At 39.1% G+C, this 3,550-nt stretch overlaps 1 protein-coding gene across 1 annotated transcript; it reads left to right on the top strand.

Annotated features, from left to right (window-relative positions):
* Positions 1 to 247: 247 nt before the first annotated feature.
* LOC137946717 (agamous-like MADS-box protein AGL80) lies at positions 248 to 1,057 on the top strand. The gene has a single exon (XM_068793031.1). The coding sequence runs from the start codon at positions 248 to 250 to the stop codon at positions 1,055 to 1,057; it is 810 nt and encodes a 269-aa protein (XP_068649132.1).
* The last annotated feature ends 2,493 nt before the right edge of the window (positions 1,058 to 3,550 follow it).

Consider the following 3,550-nt stretch of genomic DNA (forward strand, 5'->3'; position numbering starts at 1 on the left):
TCTTCCCATTCTACATGATCAAAGAAGAAAGTACTCCTCATGAGATTAACTGGTCTCCGCGCGTGCTTTCTGAACAAGGAAATAGCTTGTATAACTGAACTTTTATGTTTTCATTACATGAAAATGTATGTACAGAGACAGATTTTCTAGCCTAAAGAAAGTAAACCTCCATTTATTACGCAATTAACTAGTCCAATGGCCACTCTAGAACACCTCGACGCCAGGTGTTTGCATCTTTTCAAGATTAATGCTGATACTTACCCCCTCCTCATTTCCTGTGAATGCCACAGCCAAGCGACCTTTCAAGCCATTCAAGACAATCCTCAAACTCCAAACGGCAGATCATCTGCCTCTTCCTACTCCACTCATGGCAGGCAAGAAGGTGAAGCTTGCTTGGATATTGAACGACTCTACGAGGAGAGCGGCATGCAGGAAGAGGACAAAGGGTTTACTGAAGAAGGTGAGCGAATTGAGCACCCTCTGTGGGGTGGAGGTAGCTGTTGTAGCGATCAATCCCGACAACCCAGAGCCTGATATCTGGCCGTCCGTCCCTGATGCCATCCGCACTTTGGAAAAGTTCGAGTCTCTTCCCAAGTTGGATCAAATCAAGAGGACGATGAACCAGGAAGGGTTTTTCAGGAAACAGATTGAAAAACTCGACCAACAAGCGAAGAAGATAGCGAGTGGAAACCAAGACCTTCACCTGGATACCCTCTTATATCAGTGTCTCAGTGGGAAAAGCCTTGATGATCTTAACAGCCAAGATCTTTGTGATTTGGCCAGGATGATCGACGCCAAGGCCAATGCACTAGAGGAGAGGATCAACGATCTCAAAGGCAAGGAGACTCATTCGGTTCAGCAGGCATCAGTTGAGGAAAGGATTGGAAGCAACAATGACAGCCGCAGGATGGTTCCAATGGTGGAGTTCCTTAAAGAGCAGACTTGTTTCATGGAAACCATGGAGCCTGATGAACATGTTGGACCATCCAATGGCACCGGTGCTGTCAAACCTTTTGATGCTAGTGACTTGGTTGATGAATTTTCAGGTGATTTTTGAATCAATAGAAAACCCCCAATGACTCAAATTCTGTCATCAATAAGCTTAAGGTTCTACATTTTTTTCTTCTTCAACAAACCCTACCTTACAATGAACTGGGATTGATTAAGCTTTCCTTAGAGATTATCTTTCCATATAATGTGTAAGCTCCTTTTTTTCGCAATAACGTTGTTAATCATTGTTGTGGCTGGCACGACCTAGACGAGCACGTGTCAAACTCTTGAAATTTAGAAATTTAATTTGGTAGTTTTTATTTAGTTCTATATGTTAAAAGTTAGATTCTCTTGTTTCCATACAATATCTAGAATCTAATTGTCGGTTGATTTCCGTATATTGTCGGTTAATTATTTTTTTATTTAAGAAATGAACTTCACGCTGCCAATTCAAAATAGAGTTGATCTCCAAATGAATAAGAACTTGTGTATGTTTTCCATCGTATGGATACAATTTGGTAGTTCTTATTCAGTTCTATATGTGAAAGCAAGATTCTCTTGTTCTATACAATATCTATAATCAAAACATCAGCTAATTTTTTAATCTTGTGAAGTTGGATCTGGTATTGTGACAATTTTTATCTCTTTGTTTTAGCAGGAAATCATGGGAGTAGAATTCTCTGAAATTTTATCTAGCTTAAATGTTATTTGTTAGTTTATTTCATTTTTTACTAATGTTATTCTACAAACTGTGCCTTAATTAATTATCATACAAACAGTAGCACCACATTGCCTTTTTCAGTGACATTTCCAGTGTCCAGATGATGAGCCTGAATTTGTTGTGCCATTGAGTCCTTAATAACCATTGCATTCAGCATGTCTAGATAAAGAGCTTCATAGGACCCAAGATTAGTGAAAGTTATTTTAAAATAATCCCATTAGGGACCTGAGTTGATCCCCACAGAATAGAATAAGAAGAACTGGTGTGTATGTAGGAGATTCCTGTAGGAGCAGTTTCATTCAACATAGGATGAAGAGTCAATTTTGTAAAATAGTCATGGAAACATATTAGAATGCATCATGTGAATGAATAGAGGAGCATAACCCCAATCGCTTTCTTATGTTCTCTCTCTAACACACCCTCCAACGGTCGAAGCCATATTCAGGATAAGTTGTGATGACATTTTCCTTGTCGAAGTTACAAGAAACCTTAATATGGTTTAGTACTAAGCTCGGCTTCTTTTGCTCGGAGAGAACCAGAGAGAAATGGGTTAAAAGGATGAGGAAGACTTTTAAAGGGAAGGAGAAATATGGCTCGATTGACACGGCGTGATGGCTTCCAGCTCCAGAGGCATTCAAATGAGCTCCATCGAACCCGCCAAACCATGCATTCACCTTCCTCTTCAAGAACGTGGAAACTGATTTCAAGGCTCTGGATGTGATGCGTCGAAGCTTAGAGTTATCAAACCGTGCCTTTGCTGGCGATGCCAGATGTGTATGGTACTTCCTTGTCTGGCGTCCGGCCATGGTCATTTGCTCATGGAGGCTTGTGTCTATTGAAGATTCGCCGGAGTGTTCAAGGGTAAAACGACGATGGCAATGTCCGTGAGAGCTTCGGCAGTAAGATGGGTGTGGGGTAATGAAAAAAATGGCGGAGACGGCAGCTGTTTGGTGGATTTTGATGGCCATGGAAGAGAGCTTGGGTAGGGAGAAGATGCATGGGAAGAAGGGCACAAATGGGAGAGCATAGTTTAAGAGTTATATTAATCTATGTTTTAATTGCCTAAAAACCCTTAAAATATGGCATATTGCCTACATACCCTTGGTTTTAAATTAATGCAAAAACACTCCTATAATACAAAAACGATGGTGCTGGTCTTTGCCAAAATGCCCTAGACAAGGGGGTTTTGCTCAAGAGCCAGGGTATAATACAAAAGCAAGGGTTCTTAGGCACATTGCCAAAGTGCCTGACAAGAGTGCCCTAGACAAGGTCTCACAATGATAAACCTAGAAGGGAGGTTCTTTCAAGCTTTAGCATAAAAATTTTCAATTCATTTATAACAAATGTAATGACAAATGAGCAATTTAATCTATTAAACCAATCAATCAACCATTGCATATCAAATTTTTGTAATGGTTCACACTCCCAAGGAGCCATTGCCCTGGAATTAAAACATCCAATAAATTACATCTACAACAATGACCTACAAAGACTCTCCTTATAAGACCTGCCCAATATTTAGGACAAGTTTGGTATATATAGAAAAAATTCTACCATTTCAAAAACTAGTTGTTATGAATGATGGTAAGGCTAAAAATTAAGAAATAAAATTAAATAAATACTATTTTTTTCTATTTAATATGTCGATAGCTCACTTACAAATTTTGAAGACCTACAACATTTAGATTTGGATCTAACATTCAAAAACTTTAAATTTTTGCATCATGGGGTTGATTCCTTTTTTTTTTCTATAGCTTGATTTGTTAGTCGAATCTTCCCTTGGATTCAACTCCTCTTACTTCTATACCGTACAAGAGTCAACTATAACTAGGGTTTTAT

The sequence above is a fragment of the Aristolochia californica genome, unplaced genomic scaffold (genome assembly GCF_029961685.1).
Source record: "Aristolochia californica isolate CCGP_79_NKW_82.1479 unplaced genomic scaffold, dmAriCali1.0.hap1 SCAF_12, whole genome shotgun sequence".
Lineage (NCBI taxonomy): Eukaryota > Viridiplantae > Streptophyta > Magnoliopsida > Piperales > Aristolochiaceae > Aristolochia > Aristolochia californica.